The following is an 18,908-nucleotide window of genomic DNA, read 5'->3' on the forward strand; positions in this document are numbered from 1 at the left end:
GGTTTGCGCCGTAGACCCCGCCAGCTGAAGATGGCGAGCATATTTTAAATTTGAAGACTTTATTTTTCGAAAACTGAGGACCTGCGCGGCTAGTGGCGCAGACCCCGCCCGCTTGAGGGTGGGCGAGCCCATTTTGAATTTTATTATTTTGCCTATGTAGAAGAGCTTTTGGTGATTACAACCTGTTGGTGAGTCGTAATATTTTTAGATGTGTCCTATAAGTGGGTCCACACTGTGTATATTTTTGTTTAACAATATATTTTTTGAGATATCCAAACATGACATGGTGCATGGCGCAGTCCGGGAATGTGATTTTGATCGCGCGCTCCTCGTAGGAGTCTATTTTTTTCGTTAGCCCCCAAGCACTGTGGCTCGTCGGTTGTTTTTTGCGTCTTGTAATCATGTTTGGGGTCATGCTCGTATGTGCGAGCGACCTTCTATAGTAGTGTGCTACTCTCAACAAAGCCGTGAGGTGCGACTTTCAGTGAAGAAATCGGCAATTTTCAGGCCGAATGAATATGGCAGGGCCCAATAGAAGTTAGGGCCTTTTGAGCCTGGATTCATTTTCGGCGCCCAGGCCTGGGCGTTGAAATAATTCACGCTCAGGTGGGGCGTTGAAACTGTAGTTTGGGCTGGTCTTTTGATGACACAGTTGGCCTCTTGTTCATTCGCTTACACTAGTGGAAAAAGGCTTATTTGCATCCCCGCATTTGCCACGCCATTCTGAACATGTGACGCAAATGACAAATTTTAGCATAAAATTTAGTCATTTGCGTCGCAGCTTTGTTAAACTGCGACGCAAATGACTCTAGGATGCCCCCCAGAGTCATTTGCGTCGCAGATTAGTAAAACTGCGACGCAATTAACTCAATCAAGTGCGTCGCAGATTTACTAATCTGCGACGCAAATGACTCTGGGGGGCATCCTAGAGTCATTTGCGTCGCAGTTTAACAAAGCTGCGACGCAAATGTGTTTTGATTTTTTTTTTTTCGAATTCGCGCTCAGCTTAATTGCTTAGGAACATTCTGACTTAGGTTAATATTGCTCGACAAACACTAGCTGCTTCCCTCCCAAACGAAACCAACACCAACACTAGCTGCTTTGTTCTCACCGGCGGCTTCACCCTGTTCACTGTCGTCGTTGCCTTCGCCGCCTTCCGTCGTTGCCGCGCCGTTCCTTTGCTGCTTCACTGCTTCACTGCTTCGCCACTTCACTACTTCACTGATTCCTGCCCTTCTTCCTTTTTAGAGTCGCCGCCCACGGCCAAGGAAGTCATCCACGGCACGGCAGCCGCCCACGCCGCCGCCCACTCAGCCGCCCTTGTTCATTGTCGTCTCTCCTCTCTTAGGTATTGAATTTTAGTTTTGATATTTATTGAATTTTAATTGTGCATTTTAATTTTAATTGTGGACATTATAATTGAATTTTAATTATGCATTATAATTGAATTTTAATGGTTGATATTATTTGTTGAATTTTAATTGGGTACATTTTAGGATTTAGGTTTTGTTGAATTTTAGTTGTAGGTTTTGTTGAATTTTAGTTGAATTTTAATTGGGTACATTTTAGGATTTAGGTTTTGTTGAATTTTAGTTGTTAGGTTTTGTTGAATTAAATGTTATGAAATGAAGTTTTGGGTATGAAATGAATTTAGGTGATATATGAAATCATGTTTTGGGTTTGCTACAAAATTTTGGATTTATAATGATTTGAATAGCCTAGTTTATATTCTAACCTTTGACAAAATTTGGTCTAGTGGTTGAAAATGGATCGGAGTTGGATGTATGGTAGTAAACGATTTTCTACAAGGTTCTTACAAGGGATTCAAGAGTTCATTAAGGTTGCCTTGAAACATCAATCAGAACATGAATCAAGTTTAATTCTGTGTCCTTGTTGTGATTGCAATAATTCAAGGGGGTATCGGGATATTGATGATATTGTTGATCACATAGTTCGTCGCGGTTTTAAGGGTAACTACACGACGTGGACATGGCATGGTGAGAGCATAGATCATGGGGCAAGTTCTAGTATGCCGAGCTCGAGTCAGCATAATCATTGTGATAATGGTGATGATAATGAAATTGAGGATGATATTGGTGTTGAAAGTGAGGAAGAAGAGGAGAAAGATAGGATAGATGATATGATGCATGATGTGGAAGACCATCATTTCGTTGAGCGTCCCCATATGTATGATAGTATAATCAAAGCTTCCGCAACACCATTATATCCTGGTTCTACACAAACTGTACTTGGTGCCGTCATCGAATATTTCAACTTAAAGGTGGAAAACGGTTGGACCAACAAGATTTTTTCACAGTTTTTGGAGGCCACGTCTGGTAATCTTCCTGAAGGAAACAAACTTCCAAGGTCTAACTATGAGGCCCAGAAGCTTATGTGTCCTTTGGGTATGGATTATGAGAAGATACACGCGTGTCCAAATGATTGCGTGTTATATCGAAAGCAGTATGCAAATCTGCATGAGTGTCCAAGATGCGGATTGTCCCGTTACAAGATCGTGGAGAATGATGCAACATCAACTAAGAAGAAACCTTCTCCGGCTAAGGTGCTTTGGTATCTTCCAATTATACCAAGATTTAAGCGCCTTTTCTCAGAAGAGAAAACTGCAAAACTCTTGAGGTGGCATGCCGAGGGGAGGAAGAAAGATGGGTTAATGAGGCATCCTGCTAATTCTCCACAATGGAGGAACATTGATCGAAAGTACAAGGTCTTTAGGGAAGAAGTTCGGAATCTCAGGCTTGGTCTTTGCACGGATGGAATGAACCCATTTGGGATACTTAGTACCCAATATAGCATTTGGCCGGTTCTTCTCACCATATACAATTTGCCTCCTTGGTTATGCATGAAGCGTAGATACATCATGTTGTCGCTCTTAATCTCTGGGCCTAAACAACCCGGAAATGACATAGATGTGTATCTAGAGCCACTCATTGAAGATTTGAAATTGTTGTGGGATGAAGGGGTGTTGATGTTTGATGCATACACCAAAACCAATTTCACTTTACGTGCCATGATTTTTTGTACGATAAATGATTTCCCGGCTTATGGAAATTTGTCAGGGTATTCTGTAAAGGGAAAGAAGGCATGTCCAGTTTGTCATGATGATTTGGTCTCGAGGCGCCTAAAATTTTGTGGGAAAGATGTGTACATGGATTACCGGATGTATCTTCCTGAAGATCATCCATTTCGAAAAGAGAAGGAAGCTTTTAATGGAGAATTGGAGATGAGAGAAGCTCCTGCCCCCTTATGTGCGTGTGAGGTTTATGAACGGGTTAAAGACATTGAGACAGAGTTTGGTAAGCCTTATAAAGGTCAGCCAAGTGGTGGTTACAAGAAGAGGTCTATCTTTTGGGATCTCCCATATTGGAGAGATTTGGAAGTTAGGCATTGTTTGGATGTAATGCATATTGAGAAAAATGTTTGTGATGCCATTGTTGGGACATTGTTGAATATGCAAGGGAAAACGAAGGATGGGCCTAAAGTTAGACAAGATATGGCTGCTATGGGTCGCTCCGAGTTGGCACCTCAAGAAAGGGGAAAACGCTGGTACCTTCCCCCAGCTTGTTTCACCTTGTCTAAAAAGGAGAAAGTTAGCTTTTGTGAGTCTTTGCATGGCTTAAAGGTCCCTGCCGGTTACTCTTCAAATTTTCGTAGACTTGTGTCCATGTCTGACTTGAAATTAGTTGGAATGAAATCTCATGATTGTCACGTGTTGATGCAACAATTGCTGCCGGTTGCAATTCGAGGGATATTGCCGCCACAAGTGAGGTATACCATTACAAGATTGTGTTTCTTTTTCAACACAATTTGTAGCAAGGTGATCAATCCAACAATACTGGATGATTTGCAGGCTGATGTACTTGAGACCATGTGTCGGTTTGAAAAGTATTTTCCGCCATCATTCTTTGACATGATGCCTCATTTGATTATTCATCTTGTTCGTGAAATTAAGCTTTGTGGGCCAGTTTGTATGAGGTACATGTATCCCTTTGAACGGGAAATGGGTACCTTGAAAAATAGAGTGATGAATCCGGCCAAACCTGAAGCTAGTATTGTCCAACAAACCGTCGCGGAGGAAGTTGCTGCATGGGTTTCTCAATATATGGCACGTTTGAAAGAAGTCGGAGTACCAAAGTCTAGACATGATGGGAGACTTGGGGGTCAAGGTACAATTGGCAAGAAAAGGATATCAATCAGTTCTGAAATGATGTGTAAGGTTGAGCTGTTTGTGGTGCAAAGTCTTAGTGAAGTCCATCCATACGTGGCTGAGCACATGAACTTTCTTAGAGAGCAATATCCTTCAAAAAATGGTCCTCAACTGATAAAAGAGCATAATCGTTCATTCCTCACATGGTTCAAGCGTCGAGTGATGGATCAATTTTCCGACACGCCTAATGAGGTATCTGACATGGTGAGATGGTTGGCATATGGTCCTAAATGTCAAGTCATATCTTATGAGGGGTACGACATCAATGGCTATTCTTTTTACACGAAGCGACAAGATGACAAAACGACGATGCAAAATAGTGGTGTTACGGCAATATGTTTGTCTTCAGAGTATGCTAGTGTAAAAGATAGAACACTTGTAGATAAGACGAACTCTTACTATGGAGTCATTGAAGAAATATTAGAGTTGGAATATAAGTATTTTAAGATTCCTCTATTCCGGTGCAAGTGGGTTGATATTAGTCGCGGTGTCAAAAAGGATGAACATGGGTACCTGACACTTGTAAACTTTAGTCGAGTTGGGCATCTTGCAGATCCTTTCATATTAGCATCACAGGCAAAACAAATCTTTTACATGGTTGACCCTGCCGATCGTAGTTGGTCAGTTGTTCTGGAAGGCAAAAGAAGAATACTTGGCGTTGAGGATGTAGATGATGAAGAAGAGTATGATGAGCAGTTTAATGAGATTCCACCTTCCTCCTGGCATATCCCTCAAATGATTGACGATGTTGACATGAGTTATACACGCCGAGATCATGATGAAGGATTTTATGTTGAAAAAGAGAAATAGTGAGATAGGTACTATTTTGGCAACTATTTTTTCACCAAGTTAATTTGTAGATTAGTTAAAAGTTGGGTTCGAAAATGTCATTTTTGCCTAAATATGTACTATAACGACCCAATTACCCTTAAATGTGGAATAATAGATTAGTACGAGGCTTAGAAAGTTATAACTATGCATATGAGACATGTAATAAGTTTGAAAACATTCCTTAGGTTCTTTGGTTCAAAGTTGGGTTCGAAAATGTCATTTTTGCCTAAATATGTATTATAACGACCCAATTACCCTTAAATGTGGAATAATAGATTATTACGAGGCTTAGAAAGTTATAACTATGCATATGAGACATGTAATAAGTTTGAAAACATTCCTTAGGTTCTTTGGTTCAAAGTTGGGTTCGAAAATGTCATTTTTGCCTAAATATGTATTATAACGACCCAATTACCCTTAAATGTGGAATAATAGATTATTACGAGGCTTAGAAAGTTATAACTATGCATATGAGACATGTAATAAGTTTGAAAACATTCATTAGGTTCTTTGGTTCAAAGTTGGGTTCGAAAATGTCATTTTTGCCTAAATATGTACTATAACGACCCAATTACCCTTAAATGTGGAATAATAGATTATTACGAGGCTTAGAAAGTTATAACTATGCATATGAGACATGTAATAAGTTTGAAAACATTCCTTAGGTTCTTTGGTTCAAAGTTGGGTTCGAAAATGTCATTTTTGCCTAAATATGTATTATAACGACCCAATTACCCTTAAATGTGGAATAATAGATTAGTACGAGGCTTAGAAAGTTATAACTATGCATATGAGACATGTAATAAGTTTGAAAACATTCCTTAGGTTCTTTGGTTCAAAGTTGGGTTCGAAAATGTCATTTTTGCCTAAATATGTACTATAACGACCCAATTACCCTTAAATGTGGAATAATAGATTATTACGAGGCTTAGAAAGTTATAACTATGCATATGAGACATGTAATAAGTTTGAAAACATTCCTTAGGTTCTTTGGTTCAAAGTTGGGTCCGAAAACGTCATTTTTGCCTAAATATGTACTATAACGACCCAATTGCCCTTAAATGTGGAATAATAGATTATTACGAGGCTTAGAAAGTTATAACTATGCATATGAGACATGTAATAAGTTTGAAAACATTCCTTAGGTTCTTTGGTTCAAAGTTGGGTTCGAAAATGTCATTTTTGCCTAAATATGTACTATAACGACCCAATTACCCTTAAATGTGGAATAATAGATTAGTACGAGGCTTTAGGATAGTGGTGGTTGTTCAAAGGATGATGGATGGTTACACCTGATACTTCTTTATTCAGGGAATTTCCATACTCCTTGAATTCTTATGCAACTGGTCTCTATATTATGCTCATGGAGCTGGATATTATGTCATCCATGTTTGCACTCCCAAACTACCTCCCAACCCGGAAAAAAACATCTTATTTGGATTTAAGTGTCTGCTAAGTTCCTGTGTACCATCTAATTGCTGGTTGTTAGTATCTGAAGGTTATTTCAGGAGCTTGGTTGTGCTTTCTTTGTTGCTTAATCTTTAAAGAACAGTCTGTTTTTGGGTGGGTTTGTGGACCAAAATTTTGCATATTCAAATTCATTCCCCAGCATTTGTACAGAACTGATCAGAACTGACCAGTTCTATGCACTGATCTGCACAGCTCAGATCAGAACTGTGCAGATCAGTGCACAGAACTGGTCAGAACTGATCAGTTCTGTGCACTGATCTGCATAGTTCTGATCTGAGCTGTGCAGATCAGTGCACAGAACTGGTCAGTTCTGATCAGTTCTGTGCACTGATCTGCACAGTTCTGATCTGAGCTGTGCAGATCAGTGCACAGAACTGGTCAGCTCTGATCAGTTCTGTGCACTGATCTGCACAGCTCTGATCTGAGCTGTGCAGATCAGTGCACAGAACTGGTCAGCTCTGATCAGTTCTGTGCACTGATCTGCACAGTTCTGATCTGAGCTGTGCAGATCAGTGCACAGAACTGATCAGTTCTGACCAGTTCTGTGCACTGATCTGCACAGTTCTGATCTGAGCTGTGCAGATCAGTGCACAGAACTGGTCAGCTCTGATCAGTTCTGTGCACTGATCTGCACAGTTCTGATCTGAGCTGTGCAGATCAGTGCACAGAACTGGTCAGCTCTGATCAGTTCTGTGCACTGATCTGCACAGTTCTGATCTGAGCTGTGCAGATCAGTGCACAGAACTGATCAGTTCTGACCAGTTCTGTGCACTGATCTGCACAGTTCTGATCTGAGCTGTGCAGATCAGTGCACAGAACTGGTCAGTTCTTTATTTTTATTTTAAAATCCTGCTTTTGAAGGTATGTAATTTTGATGATTTTCCAATGCAGTAGCGTCAGGCATGGATGAAGATCAACACGCAAATTCAGGTCCTTCTAACAAATCACCAAATCAAGTGCCCCAAAAGCAAAAAAAGAAGCCAAGAGGTCCTACAAAAGGAATAAAATCCATGCCCGGGGTTCCAAGAAAAATTGAATGGGATCACTTGGACCGACCCACAGGGAAATGGGCAACGGATTACAAGAATCACATTGGCGAGATAAGTCGCGCAAAGGTTTTAATATTGATCAGAACCTGGGAAGATGTTTCACAAGGAATAAAAGACACTTTGTGGGAAGACGTCAAGGTAACCGGTTTTATTTTGGAAATTCAGTTGTACATATCTACGTGTCTTTTTCATGTGCTAAAAGACTTTCTTGTTCCTTTTCTTTTTCTTTCATTTAGAGAGAATTTCATATCACAGATGAAACTAAGAAAGAAGTTGTCTTAAAGAGTTGTGATAAGCGTTGGAGGGAATTCAAATCAAGATTGACGACTGGTTGGATTCGGGGTACAAGGAAAAGGCCAAAAGATGAAAAGATGCCATATGATTTGTATAGTTATATAACTAAGGATATATGGAAGGAATTTGTGAAGATACGTACCTCCGAAGAAGCTGAGGTATAAAAATTATTCTTATTTAAAGTCTTGTTATAATCTAAGTTTTATTTTGTTGTAATAATTTCTTTTACCCCCCTAAAATTAGGAAATAAGTGAGAAAGCAAGACAAAGTCAATCTTTCAACATATATCCTCATCATATGGGACAGAAATCATATGCTGAAATGACAAGTGAATGGCAGAGAAAAGGGTACATTCCCTCAGTTTCTTCGTCATCTGAAGGTTCCTCTGCGTCTACAATTTCTTCAAGTTTGCCGAGTAGGACATGTTTATGGCTTCTTGCAAGATCGAAACCAGATGAGAAAGGAAATCCTTACTTGCCGGATGAGGGCACACAAAAGGTCAAAGAAAATATTGTAAGTTCATTTAACAATTTTGCGTAATGTTGTGATTCCTCTAATTTCATATATGTTCTTAAATATGAAACCAAGTGTTGAACTTTTCTCAAAACCATTTGATTTCATGTAGGATGAATGGAAAAGGAAACAAGATGAAGGGGAATTTGTTCCCAAAAGTGCACGAGATGATGTCTTATCTCGTGCACTTGGTAAGACTAAAGAAGGGAGACCACTAACATTTGGTGGTGGAGTAGGCATCAAAGCTGTGTGGGGGACCGGAGAGCGGCGTAGCTTTCGACGGTATGGAGATGCGGAGATGGAGGAAATGGAAGCAAGAGTGACCAAAAGGGTCAAAGATGAGACAATACAAGAGATGAACTCCAAGATGGATGCCATGGTCATGGAGAAATTTATCACATTTGCTAAAGAACTTGGTGTCCAAATACCAAGCCATATGAGGATAGACGCAAATGTTCATAGTAGTTGTCGTTCCGGGGGTTTAGATCCATTTGCCGACATTACGGTATGATAATTTGTGTTTTTCAAGTACTTTGTTTCTAGTTAATTCTATTGAACTTTTCTAACATGTTACATTGTATTTGCGTTATTGTTCAAAATAAATAATAAGGAACCTGTCCCGTGCCATCTATACCTGAACATAGGCTCGGAGAAAGTCTTTGTTGCCTATGGTACCATATGTCCAGAGTTGCTCCTTGATCACCACAACGACGTCACGTCCGATAACGTGAAAGTGAGCGTTGATGATTTTGAGCCCGCGTACAAAGAAGCTCCCGTCCCCGTGCCTTCTCAATATATTAAGAAACTTGCTCAAGCTCATGGTACCTTCACTCAGTGGCCAAAACATTTGGTGTCGCTTACGAATGAGGAGGTAACTAACATATGCATGATAATTTGAAGTAGAACTATTATACCATGTATGCTCACTAATATGTATATCGTTATTTGAAAATCATACCTCAGGTAAACAAGCCTACAAGTAAAGAGCCTAAAGGGAAAGGGAACAAAGGGAAAGAGATAGTGGTTGGGGGAAGTGGAACAAAAGCGTCCAACACTAAATCAAAAACCTATTTCCTTGAAAATTATAAAGTGCAAAATTTGAGTGGTAAGTGCAATGTGATGAAAACTATGATGTTGGGATTAAAAGAAGGGGAGCACGTTAAGGTACATTGCACTAAAAGGACATTCAATATGGAAAAGGACTTTGAAATTAGTGTCACCGTTGAAGACACCGATCAACTTCTCTCGGGAGCATGGCTCAATATATCAATAATACAAGTTTTTGCTACGTGAGTTACCTAAATTCATATTTTGCCCCTAAATTTGATTTTTATGATTGTCTTAACGTTCTTACACTCTATATTATAGGGCTTTGAGTGAGTTGTGTTTTCACGATGATTGTCACCCCAATAGTATTGGATTCATGTGCCCGGAGATGATCTCGGCCACCATGTTAAAGTCCGATGCAGATCGAATTCTATTGTACATGACGAGGTCCATGAGTGCACTTAGTTCTAAGACATTCATCTTATGTCCATACTACGAAAAGTATGAAAATTACTTTGAACTTCGTTTTTAATTGATTGTTATAAATTTAACTTTTTTTTTTCTAACTACATACGTTTATTGTTTGTATGTAGGAGTCACTGGATGCTTTTAGTTCTTTGCTTGTCTAAACGTGAGGTCTACATATTTGATTCTCAACAGAAGAAGAGAAATTTGATGATTAAGGAGCCACTAAACAAGTAAGTAAAGTATGCATATGAAAATGCCATTTTTGCCAAAATTTTTGCCTTAGGTTCTTTAGTTCAAAGTTGGGTTCGAAAACATCATTTTTGCCTAAAAATGACCTAGGACGACCCAATTAGCCTTAAATGTGAAATAATAGATTGTAAAGGGACTTAGAAAGTTATAACTATGCATATGAGACGTGTAATAAGTTTGAAAACATTCCTTAGGTTCTTTGGTTCAAAGTTGGGTTCGAAAACATCATTTTTGCCTAAAAATGACCTAGGACGACCCAATTAGCCTTAAATGTGAAATAATAGATTGTAAAGGGACTTAGAAAGTTATAACTATGCATATGAGACGTGTAATAAGTTTGAAAACATTCCTTAGGTTCTTTGGTTCAAAGTTGGGTTCGAAAACATCATTTTTGCCTAAAAATGACCTAGGACGACCCAAATAGCCTTAAATGTGAAATAATAGATTGTAAAGGGCCTTAGAAAGTTATAACTATGCATATGAGACGTGTAATAAGTTTGAAAACATTCCTTAGGTTCTTTGGTTCAAAGTTGGGTTCGAAAACATCATTTTTGCCTAAAAATGACCTAAGATGACCCAAATAGCCTTAAATGTGAAATAATAGATTGTAAAGGGCCTTACAAAGTTATAACTATTCATATGAGACGTGTAATAAGTTTGAAAACATTCCTTAGGTTCTTTGGTTCAAAGTTGGGTTCGAAAACATCATTTTTGCCTAAAAATGACCTAGGACGACCCAAATAGCCTTAAATGTGAAATAATAGATTGTAAAGGGCCTTACAAAGTTATAACTATGCATATGAGACGTGTAATAAGTTTGAAAACATTCCTTGGGTTCTTTGGTTCAAAGTTGGGTTCGAAAACATCATTTTTGCCTAAAAATGACCTAGGACGACCCAAATAGCCTTAAATGTGAAATAATAGATTGTAAAGGGCCTTAGAAAGTTATAACTATGCATATGAGACGTGTAATAAGTTTGAAAACATTCCTTAGGTTCTTTGGTTCAAAGTTGGGTTCGAAAACATTATTTTTGCCTAAAAATGACCTAGGACGACCCAAATAGCCTTAAATGTGAAATAATAGATTGTAAAGGGACTTAGGAAGTTATAACTATGCATATGAGACGTGTAATAAGTTTGAAAATATTCCTTAGGTTCTTTGGTTCAAAGTTGGGTTCGAAAACATCATTTTTGCCTAAAAATGACCTAGGACGACCCAATTAGCCTTAAATGTGAAATAATAGATTGTAAAGGGACTTAGGAAGTTATAACTATGCATATGAGACGTGTAATAAGTTTGAAAACATTCCTTAGGTTCTTTGGTTCAAAGTTGGGTTCGAAAACATCATTTTTGCCTAAAAATGACCTAGAACGTACGACCCAATTAGCCTTAAATGTGACTACTACGTATATAATTGCATTTACATGTGTAAACAAAGTATATAATTGCACTTACATGTAAAATATTCTTTGCATTTACATGTGTAAACAAAGTATATATAATTGCATATTTTATCGAATGTGTAGTGCTTTTCGGAGTTACAAGAGACTAGGTGGACAATCTAAGGGAACTAAATTAACATGGATTCCAGCACAGGTATATATATATATAATTAGTTTATTATTTACCTAAGAAATAAGTTTTTCAAAATTATAACATACAATGTGATAGAAATTTTACTTGTGTTATTTATTTTAATGCATTTAGTGTGCTCAACAACCGGGATCACTAGATTGTGGCTACTACGTCATGCGTTTTATGTACGACATAATAATGAATCATGGTAATAGTCAAGATCTTACTAAGGTATGTTCTCATAAACTACGTACTTTATATAATAAATTGAAGTACACAAAACTATTATATTGATCAATCGTTGATAAATTGAATTATTTACACTTTTTTAGGATTTTTCAAGAACATTGCCTTATTCAGCGGAGGAGATTAATGAGGTGAAAGATTTTTGGGCAGATTACTTCATGAACAATGTCGAATTTTTAGCTTAATTTGTAATATGAACTTGATCTCTAGCTAGCTACGTACCTTTGTTGTAATAATTTTATGTTTGTTGTAACATGTTGGTTGATCGATCTATGACGAATTTAATTGCCTTTTATTGGGAACGTTAATTACGTTGTAAACTTTTGTGACAGGTATTAATTATAAATGTATTCCCGGTATTGGGAATGAACCGTCTAATTTCAAAGACGATCATGTCGGAATTTCCAACTAAAATATTAAAAAACAAATATTTTTTTTAAAAAAAAAAGTCATTTGCAACGCACGTTAGCTCAATGTGCGAGGCAAATGACTTAATTTTTTGGCGCTAAAATTGTCATTTGCGTCGCACATTAAGCTATTGTGCGTGGCAAATGACTTTTTTTTTTTGCGCCTAAAAGTCATTTGCGTCGCACATTTATCTAATGTGCGTTGCAAATAACTTTTCAACATGGTGCCTGAAAAGTCATTTGCAACGCACATTAGCTAAATGTGCGACGCAAATGAACCTTATTTGCGTCGCACATTTAGCTAATGTGCGTTGCAAATGACTTTTCAGGCATCATGTTGAAAAGTTATTTGCGTCGCACGTTTGCTAATTGTGCGACGCAAATGACTTTTAATCATTTGCGTCGAGAGCTTTTGCCATGCACGATGTGCGACGCAAATATGCTTAAAAGTGCGATGCAAATGACCCTTTTTCCACTAGTGTTATTTCACTTGGAAGTTCTATGTATTCTCTTTTCTTTTGTTTTTTTTTTCTTTATTTTTAGAACGCGATGATTTTCTTAAGAAGCTGTAGCCGATTGGTGGACTACGGCGCTTGTCGCCTTGGGGTGATTGTTTTAAGGAATTGTTGCTCTCTAAGGCGTACAGTTACTGCAACAGTTGGGCGAGTCTATATGACCCGAGGAACATACCTTGAGGCGTAAGACTTTGATCGCTCTTGTATATATATTTTTTTCTTTTGAATGCGTTCGTGAATGATGATATGTATGTGCGAACGAGTGTTCATAGAATGGCCGTTGTGTGCGGTCCATTAATCAGTTTGCTTGAATCATATTTTTTTTTGAGCAATGACTGATTTTGAATAGTTTGCTTAGAAGCTTGATAGGGTTCAGGCCCATTCATGAAGTGGGCTCAAACATCGTGCCCTTTCGATTGTTCAAACATTTGCTTCGAGATTTTTTTTATTTTGCTATGGTTGTTTCGTAGCTTGGAGCTCCCAAGTATGCATGTTGGGATGCTTCCTTTTGGCGTACGATTTTTGTAGGTTTTTTCGAGAAAGATGCCCTGGGGTTCCGCTCGTGTAGGTGCGAGCTATCCCTTTCGTGGTAGGTAATATTTTGCTACCTTTAATCCTTAATGTAGAAGTCGTGTGGCTTGCATTTGGGCGATAAGTAGTCTTTGCCTCTTACTCTTGGTCGTGCTTGCATTAGTGCAATGTGCCTTACCCATTTTTAGACTTGTACTGCGGGATTATGGTGCAACGCAGGCTTGTGTGGCCTAACGGCGTGGCTTAGAACATTCCTCCAAGTGTTGGGATATCATTATTTGGAGTACCTCATCGTGTTGAATCGTTCAGGTGCTCGAACAAGTGTAGCACCTTCTGCGTGGGTTTGCACCGCTTATTACTTCGTTCGATGCGATGATTCACAGGTGTTTCTTTCTTGTTTTTGTATCTGGGCAAAACTTGGCTAGCAGAAATATTCAGCGCCCAGGCTGGGGCGTTAAAGATATCGGCGCCCAGCTCTGGGCGTTGAAAATGATTTCTGGGCAGAACTTTGACAGTTTTTTTTTTTTGTTTTTTTTTCGCTTTTGCTTTGGAACGATGTAGACTGTGTAACGGGCGCTTTATAGGGCGAGCGTTATGTGCAGTGGTTTGATCGGTGACTCGCGATTTTCAGTTACCCTTGTTAGTGGGGTGACTTTATATATTCTAAGTAGTGCTTTAGAATTTGGGAGGGGTTGTAGCCATTCTAAGGTTCGTTTTACACGATCAAAGCTTAGGATTGTGCCCATATGACATATGTATAGCATTAGCGTCGAGAATTTGCGATGAAATCGTCATTTCGAGCATTTTTAGAGTGTCTTTCTCAAGCCTCCAACTGTAGCTACGGGATTGACTTGGGGCTATAATGCCTTGCATACGTCTTTATGCATTCATGGTGACACGGATCATGAATAGTTTGAACCAGACTCGTTTAGTGCAAGGTACGTTCGAGTAGTGATCTGCTACTTCTCTTGTAAATGTCGTATTGTGCGACATTGCCATGGTCAAGGTATGTTGAAGTGTGCCTTTTCCAAAAGCTAGGTTCCTTTCTTTACCCACAGTCATATTTGGAAAGCCTTTGACTTACTTGCAACATTGAGATAAACGCATACTTAGCTTAAACCAACGACACTTTGTTATGTTCGAAAAAGTCTTTGAAAATTATTTGAAAATTATTTAAAATCCGAGTCCTACTGTGTACAATTCGAGGTGTCCTAAGTAAGTTTGAATTATAGAAGGGTTCGTACAAGATTACATGAGTGAATCAAAATACTGTTACGAGTTTTGGAATGTTGTCTAAGGATTTGCTGGAAGCCAGGGTCCAGGCGTCAAGATATTACTTGTGCCCGTGTGACACATGCTTTAGGCTTTTAGGGCCATCTTTTCCAAAATTGCGGGAATATAAACCGTTTTCAAATTGACTTAGATTTACTTGGTGTATGTCTGTATAAAAGGTCGAGGTATACTTAGTTCCTTCCCTATCTCTTTCATTTCAATTTTTAGCCCCCAGTTGCTGTTATGTCTTCCCATTAATGATGTTTTTAGATTTCGATTTTAGATGCCCGTGTCATATGTCTGAGTAGGGTGAGCCTTGGTTAAGTGCCAAGTCCTATTGACAATGTCTGATTTTTTTTTCAAAGGAGATTAGCAAGCATTTGAATTACCACGAACGGATACCCTGAGTTCGGAGGAACGATGGGGCGATGCCGTAGAACAATCCTCTTTATTGCAAGCTTACTGCCCTTACTATTTGTTGGCGATCATGACTGTGTCTAGTGGTGAAAGAAGGTCTTTAAGCGAACGACTATGTCTAGTGGTGAAAGAAAGTCTTTAAGTGAGTTAGTTCGCTTTTAGGGAGGGTCAAGTCGAGTACGTTAGAGGTCATGGGCGCTTGCGCTAGCCCCCATTCAATTGAGGCAGAGCGATCTTTTGAGTCTTGGCTATGCGCCTAGGAGTGTGAGTGCTCCTTCTGGCAAGGTACGTGCCTTTATTATTTTTCGATGTGTGCTCATTAATTTTGGCATCTTGGCGACTTGGATTCTTCCTTTGACTTAAATTTTTCTTTCGACTTGGGTTGCAAGTAATTAAATTTCAACAAGGGACTTCTATTTTTATTCTTGTTATTCTATAGGCTTTAATGTTTTTGCAAATTGGTTGGACCGGATCATGGATTGCCTACGTATCCGCCTTAAATAATTTTAATTTGGAATCAGGTCTTGCGTAGTTCTTAGCCTAGAAAATGGTTTCTTAGAATGCCGAATTCGATAAGTATGTTCTGAGGTGGAAACATATTGTTTGAAACGGTAGAATAAGTGAAGTTTATTATTATCTTAATCTGCTGCCTTGTCGTAAGCCAAAAAATTTGTTTTATATTTTTTTTGATTGAGTACATGTATTATATTTTTTTTGATTGAGTACATGTATTTCTTTGGTGGTACGTATATCTGAATACGTGCTGTACCCCTCCAAGTGTTCGTTATTTTTTTCGTGTATGCGCGGATAAAATGACGAGCACTTCTGGACAAAATTTGGCGAGCAGAGAGAATCAGCGCCCAGGCTGAGGCGCTAAAGATTTCGGCGCCCAGCTGTGGGCGCTAAAGATTTCGGCGCCCAGCTGTGGGCGCTAAAAATTATTTCTGGGCGGATCTTTTTTTTGGTGCGCTAAATGCTTCTTCTTTTTAGACTAACTTTAGAGGCGCTTTGCAAAGTTTCTTTTTTTTATTATTTATTACTTTTATGTACTTTTCATTGGTCTTCTTTTTTTATTCGTGACTCAAGACGGTTTGAGAGACGGGTTGAATGAGATAGGATAATTTGTATAGGTATTGGTCAAGCATAAGGATTACATCTTCTAGGACTCACAATTTGTAGCCTCAAGCCAAGGCCAATGAGTAGCATGGGGACGGCTCAAGGGTATATCAACAGGATGTATTCAAACAAGTTATATGGTCATTATGCTAATGGTGGTGTAAGAGCAGGTTTGGACTTTGGAAATGATGGGCATGACGCACGTGTCAATGGCCGTGCGTGGTTTGCGGTTGATAACAAGTTCAAAAACAAGAGTTGAGGTAATGGTTTCTTAGGTTATGGCAATGAGAACATGGATGGGTTAAATGAGCTGATCAGGGACCCCAGAGCGAAGGCGTCTAAGAGCATAAGGATTGGAAAGGGTAGACATCGTAGAATTTTATGATTTGGATTGGTTGACTCAATTCTTTTCTTCGTTTACTTGGGTAGATTTTGCACTTTGGGAGGTACGGGCTAAGTATTTCATGGCTCTTTTCGCTCTGCCTTTTCTCTTTCTATTTTTTCTTTCTTTTTGCTTGGGATTCCTCCCCAACATAAATCCTTCACTTTGGGCTAAAAGGTAGATGGTTGTGGTCTTTGAGTCACGAGGCGAGACTGAGTGAGCCTCGTTTGGTGGGCCTATAGTGGACCTTTAACTTTAGTTGGCCTAGGGTGGACTTTTAAATTATCTTACTTTGAAAGCGTATTTAGTCGTTTCTTAAAATGTGCAAATAGCGTAGATTCGAAATCTTGTTTTTACCTTATTGAAATTTAACGAAAGAATTACATCGAAAGTAATTTTTTGTTTCTTTTCAGATTCCGGTTTTACGGGATTTAATTGGAAGTTGTGATTTAGACTTAAACTTTCGTTAATCTTTCTGATTATAACCCGTGTATGAATACAAGGAGGTGGCCTAGACTCAAAATAATGACATGGCGTAAGCCTATAATACTTGACCAAGCGACTCTCAGACTTAGGCTAATTGGACCATAACTTTCGTTGGTTGACACTTTAGATTTTAACCCTTGGGTGTTCATTTGTCATGCGCCATTTTGCTTAATGTTGGCAAGGTAGTTAATTGGGGAGATCGAATTTTTATTTTTGCAAGACTAGAATCATTAGTGCGGCTTCTCTCTTAGTGTGTATTGCTTTTACCCCAATGGTAGACTTATGGTATGCCGATTTGGGTATTTTCATGGTTGGTCATGTTGCATTCATGGAAAATCTTTTAGTCCGTACTTAGTAGTATTTCAAGGAGTGAGTGACTCGAGAGGACTATGATAGTCGTGACCCAATGTGATCCTAAGCCTTGAGGCTATTAATTTTTGCTAACGGTATTGACACCTTAGGTTCACTTTGGGGTTTGTGCGACTATGGGGGAATGATTTTCAGAATGTGACTGTTTCCATTTTGCAAATACTATAATATATTCTTTTTATTGGTGAGAGAGTATTAAGGCCGTTGATTCTTAGCAAAGGATGACAATTACATATGGGTGCTTATTGATTTAAATGTTAGGAGAGGAGACTCAATATGGTTTAACCTTTTAACTTGAAGAACGACACCAAGCATTAGGACCGATTCTATGGATAAGACAACTAAGAATTAGGATTTAGATTGTACTTTGGCATAGCCTAGTCTAGACTCGGATTTATTTTTTTTATTCGAACATTATTTTTCTTTGAAAACTTCATTTGAACATTATTTTTTGAATACTTTGCCCATGTGACATTCAAGGTTATTTCAATTAGCGTGCTCGGTTTTTTAGCCGAACATCGTCGTCGTAGGAGGCCTAACAACGACACAAAGAGTTATTTATTTTTTACGAGTCGCTTTTGAAATCGAGTGCTTTTTCATACGCCCTCGTAGCAATTGTTTTTACGAAAAGTTTTTTTTGCTACGTATTTTCTTCATGCGTGGGCACCGAGGCTGCTGTGCCTGACCAAAAGGCCAGGCAGCAACTTCAGCGCCCAGCAGAGGGCGTGAGAAATATTGGCGCCCAGCCAGGGGCGCTGAAAATGCGTCCCTGACTGGTACTCGTTTTCTGTTCGCGTATATTCTTTTGTTTTGTGCGACTTAATTTTGCGTGCTTGCCTAATAACGTCCTTTACGCGTTGTGCGGCGTTGTGGGATCCGTTAAAGGCCATCCCGAGCGTCGCTTATTTTTGTGGCGATCGTTCGAGTTTGCGGAACACGTATTGTGGTATAACTCTTTGGCCAATTGGTTTATGAATGTTTGGGCAGTTTTAAGGTCGTTGGTTTTCTAGGATAGTTTATCACACACAATCACATATTTCGCTACACATAACTACATTACAAACATGGATTTGAAAATTAAATATGCCACGTAGTTTATGATAGGCTTCTATGGGTATTTTATTTGCGCCTGGCTTGGTACCGCTTCTATCGTAGATCCAACACATGCCCCGATCGAGGTAGTGTCTTCAACAGACGAATTTCGCTCAAGAGGCCAACCCGCAAGTGCAAGCCAAGGGGGCATGCAGGCGAGAGGGACCTAATGCGCGAGCGATTGGGTTCGGGATAGGTGTACTACCTGCACAAGTACCGAGTGGAAAACATGCGCGGCGTATGCACCCCCCCTATTGGCGAAAAAAGAGGTATCCTTAGTCTCAACTCCCGAGGGAGCCGAGATTCTTTATGATGTTCTGCCCGTTCACATTAATATGCTGATTTTCAGGTCG

General features: G+C 39.1%; 1 protein-coding gene across 1 annotated transcript; it reads left to right on the forward strand.

Annotated features, from left to right (window-relative positions):
* Positions 1–964: 964 nt before the first annotated feature.
* Positions 965–12,338, forward strand: LOC130462694 (uncharacterized). Its single transcript, XM_056831483.1, has 12 exons — positions 965–1,348; positions 7,418–7,713; positions 7,812–8,027; positions 8,113–8,382; positions 8,495–8,887; positions 8,993–9,253; positions 9,346–9,671; positions 9,751–9,930; positions 10,023–10,127; positions 11,674–11,743; positions 11,855–11,953; positions 12,055–12,338. The coding sequence occupies exons 2-12, from the start codon at positions 7,429–7,431 to the stop codon at positions 12,151–12,153; spliced, it is 2,304 nt and encodes a 767-aa protein (XP_056687461.1). The 5' UTR covers positions 965–1,348; positions 7,418–7,428; the 3' UTR covers positions 12,154–12,338.
* Positions 12,339–18,908: the final 6,570 nt, after the last annotated feature.

The sequence above is a fragment of the Spinacia oleracea genome, chromosome 6, assembly GCF_020520425.1.
Source record: "Spinacia oleracea cultivar Varoflay chromosome 6, BTI_SOV_V1, whole genome shotgun sequence".
Lineage (NCBI taxonomy): Eukaryota > Viridiplantae > Streptophyta > Magnoliopsida > Caryophyllales > Amaranthaceae > Spinacia > Spinacia oleracea.